Source organism: Penaeus japonicus, unplaced genomic scaffold, assembly GCF_977035675.1.
Source record: "Penaeus japonicus unplaced genomic scaffold, GWHDUDI00000001_assembly GWHDUDI00000019, whole genome shotgun sequence".
NCBI lineage: Eukaryota > Metazoa > Arthropoda > Malacostraca > Decapoda > Penaeidae > Penaeus > Penaeus japonicus.
The window spans coordinates 24,488,915-24,507,130 of NW_028234421.1; the positions used below are offsets into that span (position 1 = coordinate 24,488,915).

Genomic DNA, 18,216 nt, shown 5'->3' on the forward strand with positions numbered 1-18,216 from the left:
AATGGTTGGCCTGGGAACCAGCTCAGCACTGCATTGCAAGCAAACTGCGAACTACTTTAGGAAAGCCCCAAGACACTTTTACTAGTATTGAAGGTAATGTTGGCATTGTGCTTATTTCATTTGTGTTGCATTGCAAAATATACACATCAATAGGGGAGGTCTTACTGTCAAATTGATGTTTATTTTCCAAGCGGATTGTATAGAAGTGATGTCTTATTTGAATTGAATATTGATTGCTTTTTTAAAGGTGCCATTAAGAGTAGAGCAAAGGAAGTGAGAGAGTGTGGCCAGACAACAGAGAAGAGTCAAGGAGGCAGCAAGACAGAGGATGAGAAGACTAGCAAAAGTGTGAATGGCAGTGAAAAAGGAGGAAACGATGTGAAGGTTCACTCTCTTGCTGTGATGCTGCTTGTAGAGTTCTTGGAGAGTCTTGAGAAAGCCATGTTCAATGCGAGTGATGGATGTGCTGTTGCTGTACCACCACCAAATAAGGTAGGTACTTGCTGAGGTTATTATGATCTCCAAATTTGATTAATGATAAAGGTATAATGTCTATGATTTCTTGTATGGACTGGAATAAAAAAATGAGCACCTTGTAGAACCACTTTGAGAATATAGATATTTCCTTTGATACTGATATCTTTACTGTTGACTTCATTTATGGAGATATGTACAAATGTATTGTAATTTACTGCACAAACTGACTGGGGTAGGAAAATGTAGATATTTATGATGAATATTCAAAATTGTATATCTGTAGCGCATAATGTTTTTACTGAGTCAAAGCCTTCTATAGGACAACTTGACTAAAAAATATACTTTCATACTTACTGTGCAACCTGAATTTCATAATTTTATAATGTTTTTTTTACAGAGTGTTAGAGCCTTCTTTAGGACAAATCGTCAGACATGCACCGAATGGCTGAGTCGTATAAGAGCTGCAGTCATTGTAGTTGCACTTAACTGTGGACGTCCAGAAGTGGCTGTTCGACATTCCTACAAACTCTTGCAGGAACTAAAAGATAATAACAACACACAAGTTAGTAGTCTGTATTGATTTACTTGTCATAAGTATTTTGGGTTTCTAATTTTTGTGTTTGTAAAATTTGATTATTTCTGAGCTTGGATGAAACCCAAAGAGCTTCGTTGATTCTAAATAATAGTTAAAATCAAGTATCTTTGAATAACCTTTTCTTTCAGAGTACTGACTTTGAACGAGCTGTTTGCTACTGTGCACGGGCACTGGTAGCTGAAGGTTGTGATGAAGGAGTTTCAGGTCTCTACCAGTGGTGCCGAGACCACATTGGAAGACGCTTTGCTTGGCTTAAGCCTGCAGTTTACAGTGCTGGCAATAAGTAAGTTAATATGTTATTAACCCACACAGGACGGGTGGTACAGCATGTGTACCGCGCATTCACCAATGGTAATTTTGTTCATGTGTCATATATAATTGTCATGCTAGTTTTTGTTTTGTTTTTTGTGTTTTTATGATCTAGTGTAGCTACATATTTCTAACAAAATTTCCAAAAGTTCTGGCATATCAAACAAATTCATTAAGAAATCAGATTTGGAAAACTTTGCTTACTTATAGAATACCCCAATCACAGATTAAATTTTATAGGATGAGAGAAAATTAATTTGAATTTTGTGATTAGGCATCATACATCCAGGAGAGCACATTGACAATTAACATTTTTTAATAGGTATGAGAAAGCCTTAAGGGGCTTCATGCATTTCCTGGAAGGTGGAGGAGATGAAGTCGATGAAACTGATAAACTTAAGAATGAAGAGGAAGAGACATCCACACAGCATGTCATAATTGCCAACCATTCAGATATGAGACAGCAAGATCCTTTGATACAGGAATTCATTCATGCTCAGGTATGTAAAAGTCCTTTCCTTCATTTAGAAATACCTTTAGAGTTAGGTAACCAATTGTAAGAGGCTTGAGTGTGAAAATGCATATGGTGTGAGTCAGCATGTAGCTCACAAGAGTGAATTATGAAAAGAGGAATTAATAACTATGGATGCCCTTGTTGTCGATGTTCATATGGCTTCCTTCTAATATGTGTCTTTTTTGTGTGAGAACAATCTGCATGTTCTCTTTCTCAATTTTGATGGAAGAAATGTATACTGACGAGAACCTAGAGACACCCACCTGACTTATGACTTATTAATGCTGTATATAATTGCTCATGTGAAAGTATTCTGTATTCTGAAATTATTTCCAGTAAAGCTTCAGACCTGTCACTAACTACTTTTTCTCACAGGTGGCAGAGTGTTACAGCCGGCTAAGTCAATGGGGAGAGCTTCAGAAGTGGACAACACAAATACAAATGAAACAGGAAGAGTCTGAGCCTATAACTGTTACCTCTGGCCTTCTCAACACATACAAAGACCTCTCTCATGTGCAGTAAGTTTAAAGTTATGGGGCACTAATCATAGACATATAGATATAGATTAAGGCAGCATAAACTAATGTAAAAGTAAGGTTTCTTATGAGACTTAAAGGTTGTAAATGTGTGATGTAATTTTCATGTATAGATACTTCATAATTTTTTCTTCTAATTGAAATGTTTGAGTAGGATATTTTCAATGACCACAAAACACATTTTACTTGTGATTGTTATGACCATCTTTGTAATAGAATGCAGTATTTGACATGATTTTTTAAATGATGAAGTTAGCATTTACAGTTAAGAACATCATTATGATATAAAAAACACTTTCAAATAATTCACTCCAGAGCATTGGCACATTTTGACTCTGCCGATCCCGTGGGAGTGATGACGAGCCTTGGTGGCGCAGTGACCCAGGTGGACTGGACAAAGGCTCAAGACTGGATTACTTGGAAGAGGTTCCAAGATATAAATACTGTCCTTCTACATTCTTTCACATCCACAGTCTATCCTCAGCCCTCAACTTCAAGGTGAGTTGGGACATGTCATGAAGATATAATCATCGGACTAGTAGCTCAGATTTGTTTTAACCCCTAAAACATAGGAAAATGCAGAGCTTTGTGTGTTTATAGAACAGAAAACAAACATTGATTTTAAAGCCTCTAATAAAGAAATGAAAATATTTGTAGGCAAAACAAATTTACTTGTCTTTCATTATATGTACCGGACAGAGTTGAATATGACAGTGTTTTGTGATGTGTGGCCAAAGGACAGAAAAATCATTGAGATTCAAAAAAAATGTATACTGATAGAAACCGCCATTCTTATATTTGATTATTGTCATTTATTCTTTTCTGTTTCAGAGAATCGTTAAGTAAGATTGTAGCAGAATGTCAAGAGCAAGTAGAGTGGATGTTACAGTTATCCACAATGTCTTCTTACTCTGCCATGCATCTTCACTCCCTTCTACTTCACCAAGTCCTCCATGAAGTAAGGGAGAAATTATGTAGTGATTGACATTTCATTCCAGTCAAGACTATTGCTATCTTTGTGTGTATGCGTCTATTTGCATTTACTTATGTGTTATGGATATATATTTACTTTGTGTGTGTGTGTGTGTGTGTGTGTGTTTCATTGCACTAGCAGTATTGCGATCATCCTCATGCTCTGTAAAATGGCATTATTCATTGAGATCAATGTATACTTCTTGTTTCAGCTGAGGAGTATTCTCAACGATTCCATGGGTGCAGGACGTTTGCATGAGGGCTGGGAGAACACAAATCTAATGAGTCTTCCTGCAGACCTTATCCCTCATGTGTCACGATGGGCGAAACTCATTGGACGAATTAATCCTGCAGTAACACCAAGTGCGTAGCTTTATACATTAATTATTATTTCAAATATCATAATTTTTTATATATTTTTGTGTGTGGTAGGATGAGTGTTCTAAAACAGAGCTATCATTGATATTGAAATTTTGTTGATATTTTTTGGTATAGATATCCTCTCTTGTTTTTTTCATGGGTCTTATTGATGATATTACTTTTCTTATTCCTTTTTTTTAATCATTAGTTTCCTTCTCTTCCTCATCTTCATCTTTTTATTTTCCTTCTCTTCCTCATCTTCATCCTTATCCTTATCATTCTCACCATCATTTCATTCATCTGTATACTTCTATCCTCTCTCATTTTCATATTCCTCCATTTCTTCTACCTGCTGTTCATATTTCTCTCATAGATATGCTTTCATTGTTTTATAGATTGAACAATGTAATTATTTTTTATTTCAGCTTCAATCACCAAATTAGACCTCCTATCAGCCAAGCAAGCACGTAAGCAAGAGAACATGGACTTTGCAGAAAACACATTGATAGGGTTATTAGGAGTAAGTTCCAACTTGGCAGAATCAGTCCTTGAAATTGTGCCTGGTGCAGAGTATAACCCTCTTCAGGCCAAGTTGCACAGGGAAGCATCCAAACTCCTGGCATGGTTTGTACTCAGACTCAGTTTTGTTCAAGTTTACCAAATATGCAAAATGCCTTGGACTATGAATTACAAAAGGATATTCTAAGGAGATAAGAAGCTGGCTCAGTTTAGATATTCTTTTACTTACCATATATCCTGTATATCTATTCAGCAAGGGATACATCGCTCATGGCTGTTCAGTCCTTGCTGGATCTGTAGTTGGGCTAAATCCCAGCTTAGCAGCCTTAGCAGCAACAGACACCAATCTGCTGACACTTCCACCAAATGAGGCTGGCCACCTATGTGCTCGTTCCATCATAACACTTAACAAGTGGTGGGCACAAGATGATAGGCGTGTCCTGATGCTTTCTGGAGATTCAACAGCTGATGCTCCAGAATGGATGAATAAACTCCTAACAGGTATTTTGGTTGTTGGTTTTACCTTTGTATGCTTGTATTAATATTTTTGTGAAAATAATTATCAATATCAAGTTATATATAGCATGTGAAATTGTAATGTAACAAGAAGGAAGAATAAAAGTATGTGCATTTCAGTTTACCTGGAAATGAAGGATTTTGCACCAGAGGAGTTGCTGCCTCTTGCAGAAGTCAGTCACCCAACTCTTCCTCAGTTAGAGAGCAATATGGGTCATATCCTCACCCTTGCTGCAACACAATGCCCAACTCTCCCAAAAGTCTGGTTCCATATTGCCTCATGGTGTTTCAGGTAAGTGCAATATTTTTGGTAGATTTTTGTTTTTATGTATTTTTCATTGCCATCATTTTACAGGAAATAAGTTTTTTATAATATAGATATAATTTTCTCATTTGATAAAACAATTTTCTTGTACTACCTTAGATGGGGTAGAAGAATACTTGACTACAGTAACAGCAATGGTGGCCAGCTGTCGGAGGAAGATCGTGCTCGTATAAAGGAAATCGTAACTCCTGCTATCAGTCACGATGCTGCAAGTGTTGAGGAAAGGATAGAAGAGATTTGTTCCCTCATAGGAGGTTGGAAACCTGGGCAAGATGCCACAGAAGAGGATGAAGAGGATCTCCGATTGGAGGAAGTCCAGGGCACTCAACAAGTATGAAAAATCATGTTCTTAGTATAAGCTGTGGATAGGTACAGAAATTCTATCCAGTAAGGCATACAACAAAATTATTGCTATTCTATAGAACTGTTTATATCTGTCCTTAATATCCTTAAGCATATCTCAATGAGGTATTAGAGACTGAAATTTGACATAAATGCCTTTTCTGTAGGTTGGAACACAAATTACATCAACCCTTCAATCATGGGGTTTAACTGGGAATGCAGTGACAGACCTAAATACAGCTCTGGTGGAGGTTCATCAAGCAGCCCAAGAAAGACATTACACTGTTCTCACAGCAGCTGCAAAGGCATACTTCAGGTTCCTGAAAATCAGCCAAGGGGTGAGAATAACTTTTTTTCTGGATGTTGGTGATATTATGTGGTAATGTACTTGGTTTCTCAAAATATGACTGCAGAGTATTAATGATGAGATTTTCTTCTGTCAGTATGCTGCAAGCCATGCTGACCAGTGCACAGTAGCTACATTGAGACTGCTTCGCCTGATGGTAAAGCATGCGTCTGAGTTAAGAGAAGTTTTAGAAAAAGGTCTTGCTGAAACACCTACACGTCCCTGGAAAACTATCATTCCTCAGGTAATTTAATTGCTGATGCATCCTAAGCTTTCTAATTTCTTCAAATACTTGTTATGCAAGGATTATATATGTACCAGTCTTTTATATGTTTATTCTCAACAATTATTGACTTTCTACTTACAGTTGTTTGCACGGCTGAATCATCCAGAGCACTATGTGAGGGGCAGTATCTCTGAACTTCTGTGTCGTCTGGCAGAGGACTTTCCACATTTGATTGTCTTCCCAGCTGTGGTTGGTTCAGCTGGTGGAAATGTGGCAGCCAATCAAGCATCACTGACAGGTGGGAAAAATAATTTGATTGTAATTGTGACATGAAATGCAATTTTATGATTACAATTAACTACTGTCTTAGAAATTGTTTTGATTGTTATTGTGCAAGAAATTTTAATAATCTATGGAATAATCTATATTAGATATGTTGGCCAAGTACCTCCACAAAGGAAGACACAGAAGAAAAATGAAACAGGCACTTGGAGAGGAAGATGAAGACGAAGAAGAAGAGGACGAGGAGTATGACCAGGTTGATGAAGAGGAGGAAGAAGAGGAAGAAGAGGAACTGATCTCTGAATCAACTGAAGAACAGGAAAGAAGAACAGTTATGAGGAATTGTTTCTCCTCTCTTGTGGACACCCTGACTAAACAGGTATGGGAAACAAAGAAAATTCTGTGATAAACTTTTATCCTTTAATCTGGATATCTGCATTTACACCCATGCATAGGTCTATGTAATGTCTATGAATATGACTGTGAATATAAACAGATATTGTATAGGTTGGAGGTGCTCTCAAAAGTTAGTTTTTTCCATTTTGCAAAATTTATCACCAGGTTCATTGTAGTGTAATTGATCTCTGTTTGCAGTCAGCCTGTAAAGCATTTTGATAATTCTTTGTGATCTCCATCCAGGGGTGCTTGTTGCAGTAGATTTCATGTACTGCTTCATTCTTATGCTGTACTTGTACACATTGTGTTTTTTGATATACCATGATGACATCTATTTCTCAGGTGGGGTCCAGCATTAGTGAAGTCCAGATGCTTGTCCATGAACTCCGTCGTATTACTGTCCTTTGGGATGAATTATGGCTAGGAACTTTGGCTCAGCATCACAGTGATATGTCAAGAAAGTGCCACCAGTTGACAGCTGAAATCGCAAGATTGAATAACAATTCATCTCTGACACAGACTGAGAAAACTCAACTCATTAAGAAGAAATATGACATCATCTTTAAGCCAGTATGTATTTGAATGAGAATCAGGAGCTTAAATATCACATGGAGAGGAAAGTTAGATTAGAAGACTGAATTGAGGCCCTTATCTTGTCTGGTTCTTCAAACCTGTTCAGACTGTAAAAGCAATTATACTCAAGTGTCAGACACATCCAAACATTTTTCCTTTTTTTGTGAATTTAACTTCATTTATATTAACCTTTATGTTAACTGATATGCATTACTTAGTGTTTGTGCATCCACATGTTTCGTCTCCTTCATAACTGTTCAAGCTCATGTTTTAAATTAATATTCCAGCTACTGTTTGTATTAGACCAATTAGCAGACATCACATCAGCTGCTCCAGAGACACCCCATGAGCGACACTTCCACGAAACCTATGGTTCCTTGATATCCACAGCCCTTTGTAGCTTAAGGGAACCTGAGAGTTACTTTGAGCCTCAGGCTGCTCTGTCTGGCCTAAGGCAGCTCCATCAGGTTCGTAATTTTGTTAATTTAATAAGTGTCCACAGTTGATGTACTATTCTTCATGGTTTATGAATAGGCTGATATTTTGCTGAATTAACTAATTATGTAATATGGAGGCACCGTGATAAGAATATTAAGGACTTTATGCTTGTAACTTTATGTAATCTCATTTTGCATAGATGCTGCAACAGCGAGCCCATCGGAGAGCATCTTCAACACTCAAGATGATGGATGTCTCCCCAAAACTTGCAGCATTGACTGCAACAAAAATTGCAATGCCTGGTGTGGTTTCAGCTTCACAACAGGTAAGAAACAAACACAAATATACTTCTTTTTTTCTTTGCTGCTTAATTGTGACTTTTGATATTATTGTGACTTTTTTTATTATATCATTCATATATTTAGCAGTAGTATCATTATATTGTTATTACTATGTACCACTATTAGTAGTAGGAGAGTGTATTGTTGCTTTTGTTATTATGATTATCATTTTTTTAATGTTACCATTTATTTCAGGTTATCACCATAGCATCAGTAGATGGAAACATATCCATTCTCCCCACAAAGACCAAACCGAAAAAACTGAGTTTCCAAGGATCAGATGGCAAGAAGTAAGTCACCTTAGTTCTGAAACAATTTGTTCAAATGTAGTAATTTACTTGCTGTTAAAGGAACCAGCTAACTATTCTGAAGTAAAGATAACTTCACCTTCCTCTATTCTCTTTGCACTTGTTGCTTTCTTCCTTAGATCTGTTTGCAAGACATTTTTTTTTAACATATAATTTTCTTTAAGTGAGGTATATTTCAACTTCATATGCCATAAATCGTGAAATTCCAGTTGGATTGGGTAATTGCAGAGTAGAACATTTTTCATAATAATATCAACCATATTATGTAGGAATAATTTATCCTTCTTGTACTAAAACCTGTGTGCCCAGAAAACAGAATTAACCATCTCTGTGCCTAGATAATTTTATTACCATTCATTTTTATTTTCAGATATACATACCTGTTCAAAGGACTGGAAGATTTACATTTGGATGAGAGGATCATGCAGTTTCTGGAAATTGTTAATACAATGTTGGAAAAGAACCAGAGGTAATTGAATTGTTTGAGAGGAATCACTTGAAGAAAATTTATTAGATATATTCTTATTAGATGCTCTTCTAAGAAATTATGGAATATAAGAAAAGTGATTTAGACTGAAGTCTGTTGTGATAAATATAAAATGAAGTAAAGTCTTATATCATATCTAGATAATGTAGGATTGATAATCTATTTTGTGAACACTTTTTAGGGGCAAAGACTGTGTGTATCGAGCCAGGTATTACTCTGTGGTGCCACTTGGTCCACGTTCAGGCCTCATTCAGTGGGTTGGGAGTGCAACACCACTATTTGGTCTCTACAAGCGGTGGCAGCAACGGGAAGCTCACGCGTTGTTGCTTAAAAATCATTCCTCTGCAGCATCCATTCATCCACAAGGTTTGCATCCAAGTGTGAGATCAGTTCTTGCATTGGATTTCATGACTATAGTTCCTTTGTGTCAAATATATATCTTTTTATTTAATATAATTTCATATCTTTTGTCCCACATTGTAGCTTTATGATTGATTCAATCTGGTAATCCTATAAAAGGCAATAGCAATTATATTATTTTGCTAAGAATTGATAAAAGTTTTTTATTTATGTTAAGAATTGTTTAGATTTTATCTTCTTCTATAATGTTCCATAATATCTGCATCTATTTCTTCAGCTCCCCCACAAGTTCCACGCCCTTCAGAATTGTATTACAGCAAATTGACACCCAGACTACGAGAGGCTGGAGTCAGCCTGGACAACCGCAAAGAATGGCCTCTTGGCATACTAAGGGATGTTCTAAAAGACCTGATAAAGGAGACACCATCAAACCTGCTCTCAAGGTACATTTGGAAGTTATACTTATTATCAAATATAGCTGGATTTGAGAGTGTCTCTGGAAACCTCTAAAGGATGTATAATTTCAATTACTTTGTATTAATAATTTAGTTATTGGTAAGACTAAACTTAAGATGTTGATTTAATTATTGCATCAAGTCAAAAAGGAGATTATTGGTAAATTTGCAAATAGTTTGAGATAGCTTTTCTACTCTTATATTATATTTCAGAGAATTGTGGATGTGTAGTGTCAGTGCTGGAGACTGGTGGCACTTGACCCAGACATACTCAATTTCCACAGCTGTTATGTCCATCATTGGCTATATCATTGGTCTTGGTGACAGGCATCTCGACAATGTGCTTGTTAATCTAACATCTGGAGAGGTAAAGTAATGCTTGTAATGGTTATATATGTTTGCATAACTTTGTCAGAGTAGGCATTATAAAAAAAAATGAAAGATATTGTTCAATATTAAATGGTCAGTCACACTAGTCACCAGTAGCTCTTGATCCATTTATGTGACTCATTTTCTACTGTCCAGTCCATCAGAATCAATGGGAAAGAGTATTTATGTACAGATTCTAAATATCCATCCAATTAATGAATTTTATAATGTTGAGACTATATTAAATGTAATAATCATGTGTAATTGTAATATTCATAAGTTTTGCAGCACCAGTATAGATGATCTTGCATTATACTTCTGTTTCACAGGTGGTTCACATTGATTACAATGTGTGCTTTGAGAAAGGAAAAAACCTTCGTGTTCCAGAGAGAGTCCCATATCGCATGACACATAACATTGAGGCAGCACTTGGAGTAACAGGAACAGAGGTAAATTTGAATCTTAGAGCTAAGATGGTCTGTTCTGAGTATGCTTTGGGCAAATTGAATTGTAATGTGTGTACTTTCACTTGAAAGTGTATATTTTTTGGTATTTTTCCTTGGTCCTGTATGTTTCTCTTTTTTTTCCTCAGGGTGTATTTAGGAATGCCTGTGAGCAGGTGTTACGAACAATGCGAAGAGGACGTGAAACTCTTCTGACCTTGCTAGAAGCTTTCATTTATGATCCACTGGTTGACTGGACACCAGACAGTGAATCAGGCTATGCTGGTAAGTTAAAGATGCAGAATATCTGAATTTAGAATCAGAAAGCCTAGTTATCTCTCAGTGCAGATGTATATTGATGGGATGTAAGTTTAACTATTTCTATTTGTGAAACCAACAGGTGCAGTGTATGGGGGTGACCAAGCTCTGGTGTCAGGCGCTAGACAAAGTAGGCAGCAGCTGGAAAGGGGTCTCACACTCAGTATGTTTGCTGTGAGAATAGCAGAAATGAAAGCTGACTGGCTAAGTAACAAGTAGGTACATTGGTGTATTATAATCCCTTTGCCAAGAATGTATGCATATAATGTGATTTTAGTTATGTATTAGTATAATGATAAAGACATTTCATTCTTTATTATGTGAGATATGTCAATGCCTTAACTCCTGTATACTATGTGTTATGAAGAGCTGAGGTTCTGGAGTGCATACCCAATGTGGAAATCAGCTTAGTGGAGTGGCAGAAGGCACATGAGGTTCAAGCAGATGCTGAGGCTAACCTGCAGGATGGTCACCACCTCATGGCAATGCTCAAGGTAAACCCTAAACATTAACAATGATAGTATCTGAGATATAATTCAGTCTTTTCATTTGTATTCATTACTTTTCTGAGTCAAGTAAACACGTTGTTTTCTGACATAGTTTGCATGTATGCAACAGCAAAATAGCCACTTTTTGAAAACAAGATTTCATTGATCTTGCTTTATGTTCATAGCATCAAGTAGAGTTTCAAAAACAGTAACCTATGTCTCTCACTCTGGTTTTCCTATAGACTTATAAAAAATGTCTTGTGTTTTTCAGGAAGCAGAAGCTAATCCACAGCACAACCTCTATGGTCTCCGCCCACGTTATGAAGAATATGCAATTGTTAAAAAGTCAATGGATCATGCTAAAGAGCTAGTGAATACAAGGTTGATTGAAGTGAAGCATTGGCATAATCTCTATATGGTATGATTGGTTGATACTGTTTTTTTTTTTCTTTTCTTTTCCTTTTTTTTTTTTTTCTTTTTTTTTATGAAAATGTATAGCTAAGCTAGATTTTAATGAACAAAAGAAATTTGTATGTGAGGCATTTTGTATATCTTCAACTCATTTTACATGCAGTACAACATCTAGCAAACATTAATTACATAGATATTCTGTTCTCTCATGGATATAAATGATTGGATGTGTATATTTTTTTCAAATCCTTAGACTGCAGCCAGAGTGTTTGAAGGAGGTCAAGCTGGGGAGTGGAGAGCCAAAGTGAGCAATGCAGGAGTGATGTTAGCCAGTGTTGCTCCTGTAACTGAGTTTCTCACTAAAGCTGGACAAGGTCAACTAGCCACGCAGTGTGAACATACTGAAGGTAAGCTGTTTATCTTGTCGTTGCTGCGATCTGGTCATTGTATTCTTAAGAATGTTAAGGCAGTTTATGTCTTATATGATTAATGAAGTATTTTTTTTGTACAGAATATGTGCATGGAAAATTTGTGTTTCCATGTGTACATATTTATACACTTAAGTAATTGTATGTGTTTTCTTATGTACTGAATGTAACGAGTTATATATTGACTTCTATATCCCTCTTTCTTCTTCCCATACAGTTGAATTGAGCAAAGTAGTGAACCAGGTTCAGAATGTTTTAGGTGCCAGCCTTGACTTACTGATAAAGTATGGAGGTGTTTGGGTGAATTACCCAGCTGATCATCTGTCACGACATAGGCTGTCAGAACAACTAGTATGGCTTACCTCACTCTTGCAAGACTTTTCCTTGAATAAGTAAGGACTTGTTGCGTTTGTACAGTTGAATAGGGTTTAGTGTGACAAAGTAACTGGTAATTATGATGTCATTCATTCCTAACAATTATTAGTATATTGTATTAGCATATAATGAAAGTTTGTCAAAGTGTTTGTATAAAATCATAAATAAGCAGTTAAGTAGATGAAACCAATAAGAGAAGTCAAAGTGGTTTTAGGCATCACAGTATGAGTTAAAAATCATAGATGGATAATATCAATACTAAACCCGAGTATCATCTCCAGTGTGCAGATGGTGATCAGCAAGAGTCATCGTGAAGCTCCAGATGCTACAGCAGTAAGTCATGCTTGTAATATAGACATGCAACTTCAGAGTAAATCCCTTCAGGTTACTTCACAGCTGCAGAAGGTAAGTTCCTGTTAGAGTCTATTATCCATTTTTTTAAATTTTTCGTTGACATATTTGGAGGGGGATTGATTATAGAAAAATGAGGGAAGTATTTAAGTTTAGATCGATTGACATGGAATATTTATTTATTTGTTTATAAATAGGTCTATGAAAGGATGCGCTCAGAAGGGTTGAATGATGGAGTAATGGTAGTGAACAGTGTCCAAGAAACTTCCCTTGCTTTATCAACCCTTGTGACAGAGCATGGAATATCAGGGGTCGCAGCAATGACTTGCGCCCTTCTCAACTCTCTCACTCAACTCACAAGTGCCAGGTTTGTGTAGCAGATATTTCATTTTTTTGTTGTTGTTTTTTCTAATTGTAATTATGAGCTGTAAATTAGGAAAATACAGCTGTAAAATAAAGTATATATCAGAAACTAAATTAGCAGAAAAATGGTATACTTGTTCACTTAAATCAAGGAAAAATATATGAGCTGATTCACTTTATAAGTTAATTTATCAGAATTTTGACATATGTTTGAAATGTTTAACTTAGACAATGACGATTTACTGCATCCACAGATTTGAATTTGTTATATATATTGATGTTTTTTATGTTTGTTCCCAGGTTACGTGCTGACAAGACAGCTGCAGGAGCTGGTGAAGGACTAGTAGACCTGACAATTGGAGGGTTATGGTGGTTGAGAGAGAGTATGGTCACTCTAGGTGGGATGGTTGAGCTTGTTACCCTGTTAACTACGCACTCACCTCCAGCATACCCTCAGGAGACTCCTGTCATACAAGCAATGTCAGCTTTACATGATGTATTTGCAAGTCTCCATGTAAGTGTTTGATACCTAAATTACATTTTATAGGGTTTAGAAAAGGTTTAAGGGCAACGTCTTTCTTTTCGATAGTATACTTCATTAGAAGTTTCTCATGGGCTAACCAGCAGAATTGAGAGTAAAGCCGACATCACATTTGATGTAAAGTATAATTTTGATGTCCTTTGAGCTAGTCTTTCCCCTCTTACTCTAAAAGTGAATTACAGAAAATAGAGATTAATCATAGAAAAAAGTAGGAAGTGTGCCTTTATGATACAAAACATATGCAATCCATGACTCAAGTGATTATAGTTTGCCACTACTGACCTGCCATGATTTGTAGGAGCTGGTGTTGAACACAAGTGGAATCATCATTGTAGAAGGTGTCAGGCTGTTTTGGCGTGGAGAACCCTCTGTGATCAGTCTAGCCACAGAACTCCAAGCTGTTGTATCCAGTTCGCCCACTCCACCATCTGCACTCTGCCAGCACCTCACCACACACCTAAGGCTGAAGATCCTTATGATGCCAGTATGTCTAAAATATCAGACATTGATAGGGCACATTGATGACCATTATGTCTATTATAAAGGATACATAAAAGTTTTGCTTAAATTGAACAAAATGGTTTCTTATTCATTTGTTTTTTTTTTTACTGACAGAATTTTTGTTCCCTTGCTTTTCTAGCCTCGTCATGAAGAAGCTCTCCAGGAAGCAACAAACCTTCATGGTCAGCTTATGAATGTGATAGACAGAATCACTTCAGATGGAAGCACTGACATGAGCCAGGGACAGATGCTCCTCATGGGCTTCCACTTGCTCTTTGAGGCAGTCGAGACCCAGTTAGACCAACTCATGGATGCCCTTAGCAGTTCACCATTGCCACAGCCTTGGCCAAGAGTGGACACAGCAAGAGAAGCTGCTGAGATAATGGTAAAGATAGAATAAGGAAGAGGCATATCTTATAAAATCAAAGGATTGAGGTTATTATATTCTGGTAATTCTTATTTGGTAGACTTTTTCCTAAGTAATGCTTAATTCTTTTTTTCACCTTTTTTCGTCACCCAGGCTCCGCTCCATGACCCAAGTTTACGCCAGGTTCTACGATCTTTGTTGAGAGTTAAGAAAGTCCAGACTATTGTTGACTTCTTTACAACAGCATACCAGTCCTCCCCAGCATTCAGGAGGGATGATCCTATTGGTAAGTATTGTTGCTTGTTGATTGCCATTATATCTTTGCCTTTGTCATATTGTCACATAAGGAGCATTACTATTCTGTCTTTACTCTAATTTAACCAACCAGTAATACCAGCTTTATGCCATTCAGGTAACAGAAACAGCAATAGTTTATGCGATGAGGAGAGGCTCCAAAGAATTGTACGTAGGTATGCAAGTGACTGCGTATCTCTCTTGCTGCTCGGTCTACCCTCATATCTGGCAACACACCTGCTTCTTCTGCACTGCCAGAAACTTGGTATCAATGTATCTGGTAAGTGATTCCTATAAGAAAAACTGTAGTTTTTAAATTTTAATCCCATGTGAGGAATGTACTTTGCATATACATTAAACACAGATATTTCAGTACTTCTATAAATTATTTGATGAGAGTACATATTTTATCCTTTTTTCAATTATGCCTCATTTAGAATGTTAAAAGTCACAGTCCAGTCATCTTTTAGAAATGTATTCTTATATATCTCATAGTTTTGTGCAACAATAGATTTTTTTTAAGTTAGTACTTGAAAAATACATTTGAAGTAAATTTAGGAGTACCAATGGTTAAAAAGGAACAATAAAAAATATACAAAAAATATACAGAGTTAGCTGCAGAAAACTCTCATATTAATGATAAATGTAAATAGTACAAGATCCTTAAGATTTTCTAAGGATTATGTGAAGATGAAATCATTTATCCTATTACAGGTTATATAGAGGCAAGGGATGTAGGCACAGAAGGTAGGGTGAATCTAGATAACATTGTCCAAGAAGGATTGGAATGTTGCTTGACTCACCACAGCTTGGACCCTGCACTGCCTTCATCTGCTGCTACTGCTCTCACTCTTCATCTGAATGCAGTACGCAAGAAATTACTCCTAAGGTATACCAGAATATTCCCGTATTCCACTGTACATTGCAGTTACTGAGATGTCAAGTTGTGTTTAAAAAAAAGTTCATCATACCATTTACAGTCTTGAAGCTTAGATGATTTATAAGACAATTTTGACCTTTCTGTCATTATAAAAGCATAGTTCATCATGTGTATTATTACAGTTTGTCTCTGAAGACCATATACAAAGTGTGTACACATGTCAGATTTTTATTTATTTATTTTTTTTTTTCAATGAACTTCAGACATTGGGAGGGTGAAGCAGAAGGACTTCGGACAATGCATCAGCGTGTGACAGCTCAGCATCTTGGACATCAGTGGTATAATGAGGATTACCTAAAGCAGAGAGTGGTAGCACCATCAGTCCAGCCAGGTGAAAGAGTGATTTCATGGTATTCCTTTTCATTTAATAGAGGATATTGCTTCAGAATGATATTCTTTTCCATAGTTCATACTCTTTAGAAGTTACAATGATCTGTCTGGATTTTTGTGTGTATGTATTTGAACAAGAGGAAAATAATTTATTTGTTCTTTTTTTTTTCTTTCTTTTTTTTTTTCTATACCAAGGTCGAGGTGCACTGCTGGGAGAATTGAGGACAAATGTAAGCACACTTTTGGCTCTGCACCAAAACGTGTCAGAATTACGGGAAAAGTACACCAACTTGACTGGCAATGTTGAGCAGCGTCTCAAGTGGGCAGCTGGTTCGAACCCAACCATAGCTCAGGTATTTGTTGTTTATGTTGTCTTTAAACCAATCTTACTCTTTATCTTAGATATAATGCAGTTATAGTAACAAGTTGTGGCATTCCCTGCTAATGGAAAGATAATATTTATATTTGATTGCATATCATTGTTGTTTTATACTTTTTTCCACAATTCATAGGCATTAGAAGAGTTCAGCAATGGTGTAGAAGTGGCTCTAGAAGGTGTCAGTCAACTTGTGCATCAGAGCAAGGAAGTGGCATCCCTATGTAATGCTGTGCTACATTATGAGGCTCTTCGGACTCACACAGTGGACGCCATCACTTGGGATGCAAATTTCACTTCGGTAAGTGATATCATTCTGCTGAGCTTACATGGGGGGAATAAGAAACTTTTATAGAATTTTTTTCACAATTGTAAGAAAATTGAATATCATTGGTTTTCTGTTCTGATTGGATATTTTCTTTGGTTTATAGAAAAAAAAAAAAAATCAGAGCAGTTATAGTTTTACATATTGGCATTGAAGTTATACTGTTCACCAGTTTCAATATAATGAATATGTTATTGACATTGAGATTTTTTTTATATAACTAACAGGTACTGAATACCTGTCAAGAAAGCTGCATGCTCTTAGAGAGGTACCACTCCACTGTCAGTCCACAAGAGGAAATGCTAGTCACACTCTGCCATCTGCCAGCTGATGTTAACACACAGTGGATCCAGAGTGCATCTGTTGCAGTCTCAGGTAGAGCATGTCTCTTGTTTCTCTCTCCATCTTTTTCTCAGACTTTTTTTTTTTTTTCACTTATTACATAATCATGCAATACCTTCCACTTTTTTTTCTTTTTTTTTTAATCTCACTCTCAGTCATATTTTATCTCATTCCTTCTCTTTCTTTGACTAACAAATAATAAACTTCCTTCCACATATCCCCCTCAGACCACATTGAACTACTTACCAAGTTAGTGAGTGACCAAAGCAGGGAGCTGAGGAAAGCTGCAGAAAATGTCCGTTCAAATGTTGTTAACTTGAGGACTCACCTTACCACACATCATAAATTCATGTCTGACATCAGGGCATTACTGAAGAGCATGGCAAAGGTAAAGAATACATATATATATTGTACTTGCTCTGCTCTGTGTGTGTGTGTGTGTGTGTGTGTGTGTGTGTGTGTGTGTCTTTGTCTTTGCTTGCATGCTTACAAGTGCATGTCTGCGTTTGTGCTCACCCAAAGAGCATTTCTCTTTATCTTCAGAGTGATTATAATGCAACTTCATCTCAGAAATGAATTATACAAATTATAAATACATTTGTTACCAAATACTGTAGTTATTTGATATTACTTGGATTGACTTAATTTGTTGAGCACAGATGATTTACAGGAATACAGTAGGTTGCATAATTATTATAACTCAAGTCTAAAATATTTTTATTACAGTTCGAGGATGAGGGAGGGCTAGCAGGGGTTGATGAGTACCTGGCGTTGTACCGCACCTACTCTGAAAGCATCTCCGGGCTCATCAGGCAAATGCTCCATGATCCAATATCTCCTGAGAAAGCAAAATCATATTTACAGAAACTACAGGAAGTAACTATGCAAACAGGTAAAGTATAGGTTGTAAACAGAACCTATCATGAAGGCTAATTCATACTACACGCTCTCTCTCTCTCTCTCTCTCTCTCTCTCTC

General features: G+C 36.6%; 1 protein-coding gene across 1 annotated transcript in view; it reads left to right on the plus strand.

Annotated features, from left to right (window-relative positions):
• nonC (serine/threonine-protein kinase Smg1) overlaps window positions 1-18,216 on the plus strand; it is a 28,758-nt gene that overhangs the window by 8,710 nt on the left and 1,832 nt on the right. Inside the window, exons 18-63 of the mRNA XM_086547573.1 lie at window positions 1-93; window positions 248-492; window positions 875-1,039; window positions 1,201-1,355; window positions 1,704-1,881; window positions 2,271-2,413; window positions 2,747-2,929; window positions 3,263-3,389; window positions 3,616-3,766; window positions 4,189-4,387; window positions 4,536-4,783; window positions 4,919-5,090; window positions 5,223-5,454; window positions 5,633-5,803; window positions 5,909-6,055; window positions 6,179-6,335; window positions 6,469-6,698; window positions 7,058-7,285; window positions 7,576-7,755; window positions 7,926-8,051; window positions 8,263-8,357; window positions 8,746-8,844; window positions 9,044-9,228; window positions 9,500-9,665; window positions 9,891-10,044; window positions 10,376-10,495; window positions 10,639-10,774; window positions 10,890-11,022; window positions 11,175-11,301; window positions 11,567-11,713; window positions 11,960-12,113; window positions 12,352-12,526; window positions 12,791-12,914; window positions 13,058-13,227; window positions 13,524-13,737; window positions 14,063-14,248; window positions 14,405-14,650; window positions 14,786-14,918; window positions 15,045-15,206; window positions 15,641-15,815; window positions 16,070-16,197; window positions 16,392-16,549; window positions 16,709-16,873; window positions 17,125-17,272; window positions 17,467-17,627; window positions 17,966-18,131. The exon at window positions 1-93 is cut by the window's left edge and continues 116 nt beyond it. Coding sequence (XP_086403699.1) covers window positions 1-93; window positions 248-492; window positions 875-1,039; window positions 1,201-1,355; window positions 1,704-1,881; window positions 2,271-2,413; window positions 2,747-2,929; window positions 3,263-3,389; window positions 3,616-3,766; window positions 4,189-4,387; window positions 4,536-4,783; window positions 4,919-5,090; window positions 5,223-5,454; window positions 5,633-5,803; window positions 5,909-6,055; window positions 6,179-6,335; window positions 6,469-6,698; window positions 7,058-7,285; window positions 7,576-7,755; window positions 7,926-8,051; window positions 8,263-8,357; window positions 8,746-8,844; window positions 9,044-9,228; window positions 9,500-9,665; window positions 9,891-10,044; window positions 10,376-10,495; window positions 10,639-10,774; window positions 10,890-11,022; window positions 11,175-11,301; window positions 11,567-11,713; window positions 11,960-12,113; window positions 12,352-12,526; window positions 12,791-12,914; window positions 13,058-13,227; window positions 13,524-13,737; window positions 14,063-14,248; window positions 14,405-14,650; window positions 14,786-14,918; window positions 15,045-15,206; window positions 15,641-15,815; window positions 16,070-16,197; window positions 16,392-16,549; window positions 16,709-16,873; window positions 17,125-17,272; window positions 17,467-17,627; window positions 17,966-18,131 — 7,557 coding nt within the window. The remainder of the gene's footprint in view (window positions 94-247; window positions 493-874; window positions 1,040-1,200; window positions 1,356-1,703; window positions 1,882-2,270; window positions 2,414-2,746; window positions 2,930-3,262; window positions 3,390-3,615; window positions 3,767-4,188; window positions 4,388-4,535; window positions 4,784-4,918; window positions 5,091-5,222; window positions 5,455-5,632; window positions 5,804-5,908; window positions 6,056-6,178; window positions 6,336-6,468; window positions 6,699-7,057; window positions 7,286-7,575; window positions 7,756-7,925; window positions 8,052-8,262; window positions 8,358-8,745; window positions 8,845-9,043; window positions 9,229-9,499; window positions 9,666-9,890; window positions 10,045-10,375; window positions 10,496-10,638; window positions 10,775-10,889; window positions 11,023-11,174; window positions 11,302-11,566; window positions 11,714-11,959; window positions 12,114-12,351; window positions 12,527-12,790; window positions 12,915-13,057; window positions 13,228-13,523; window positions 13,738-14,062; window positions 14,249-14,404; window positions 14,651-14,785; window positions 14,919-15,044; window positions 15,207-15,640; window positions 15,816-16,069; window positions 16,198-16,391; window positions 16,550-16,708; window positions 16,874-17,124; window positions 17,273-17,466; window positions 17,628-17,965; window positions 18,132-18,216) is intronic.